Source organism: Ananas comosus, unplaced genomic scaffold, assembly GCF_001540865.1.
Source record: "Ananas comosus cultivar F153 unplaced genomic scaffold, ASM154086v1, whole genome shotgun sequence".
Lineage (NCBI taxonomy): Eukaryota > Viridiplantae > Streptophyta > Magnoliopsida > Poales > Bromeliaceae > Ananas > Ananas comosus.
In genome coordinates, this window is record NW_017892406.1 from 1 (window position 1) to 1440 (window position 1440).

The 1440-nt window shown below is 36.4% G+C and overlaps 1 protein-coding gene across 1 annotated transcript; it reads right to left on the reverse strand.

Moving 5' to 3' along the window:
• Window positions 1–4: 4 nt before the first annotated feature.
• LOC109705386 (plasma membrane-associated cation-binding protein 1-like) lies at window positions 5–911 on the reverse strand (the record flags this gene model as incomplete). Its single annotated transcript, XM_020226118.1, is given in 4 exon segments — window positions 5–89; window positions 200–289; window positions 401–654; window positions 770–911. Coding segments are annotated over 3 exon segments (277 nt in total), but the record flags the coding sequence as incomplete, so codon positions are not given.
• Window positions 912–1440: the final 529 nt, after the last annotated feature.

A 1440-nucleotide genomic window follows, 5' to 3' on the forward strand; every position in this document is an offset into this window, starting at 1 on the left:
TTACCGATTTTAACTAATTCATCGAGGAACTTAGTCACTGCGGCGGCGTTTTTCTTAACTCCACTCTCTTTGGGCGCTTTCACCAAAGCCTGTGAAAATCATATATAGCAAACATTTAATCTAAGCATGTAATTTAATTTGTAATTAATAGGAAAAAAATAGTTTTTGGGGGGCGGTAAAAAATAAGAGAAATATCAACCTTGATCTCAGCAGGAGCAGCTTCATAGATCTCCAAAACTTTGGGCCCGAGCTCACTCTTCTTCTCCTCCAACTCCTTGTTAACCTCCTCCTACATAAATATATGTATATATATTTTCATACACAATATTTATATCAAAAAATAACTAGAACATATAAAAATATAAAAATATATATGCATGCGTTAGAGAAATTAACCTACCTTATCGAAAGATTTGACGAACTCAGAAGCCGCGGCTTTTTTGCCGCTCTTGTCGAAAACCTTCCTGAGCTGTGGAAGGACCTTAGTTTGCCAATAACCCATCCCTCTCTCTGCTCTGTCTCTCTCTCTTTATATATGTATATATCTCTCCTCTCCACCTTAAACTCACCTCTATATGTAGAGAGAGAGAGAGATCTCTCTTTATATATTTATGCAATCTCCCTCTTCTTAATTCGTATGTATTAACACAAAACCTGGTTATGCATCAACAGCAATCATCAATACTAATCATGAAAAGTAAATCACAAAAATTAAAGGAGCAAAAAAGAGGGGGAAAAAAAAAAAAAAGAAGAGGGGAGAGATACGTACGAAGAGGTTTAGTTTCTTTTTCGCTAATATGCGTTGTTTCGTATATGTACAGAAACCGGAAGGTTTAGGGGTCGGGAGCGATGAGGCGCCTTTGGGGGATATAGAAGAGCGCGCCACGAAAAGGCCCTCGGAGTTGCGCGAAATTACGGGGAATACCAGGGGTTTAATATAGAAAGGGGCGCGGACGTGGCCGCGACTCTACGACAGCGTGGACGCGGACGATGCGAGCTGGAACGGGGCCGTATCAGCCGCGTGATGGGGAAGCGGACGGTGGGGATCGGATTGGTGGTTGTGTTTTTTTTTTTGAAATTGGCTAGTTAATTACCTCTCTTTACATGAATATTTTATACGATAAAACCTCCCTATATATAATATCAATTTTAAACCATCTCTATTTACACTTTAAGATAATCAAAGATTCTTATATGTACGTTAATGTGGGTCATATTTTAGATATAAAAATATATATAAACATGATAGATTTATCCTAACTATCTCCTTTAATTACGATTTTCCTTTATTTTAAAAAAAAAGAAAATGTAATTCTTTCCTTTAATTTGTATGTACCCTTCCATGATTAATCTTTTTCTATGGATGAGGAGAGAGAAGTTTTAAATTAAATTTAAAATATGTAAATTTTTCAATAGGTGCTTTTAAATTAAGTGTCTTTT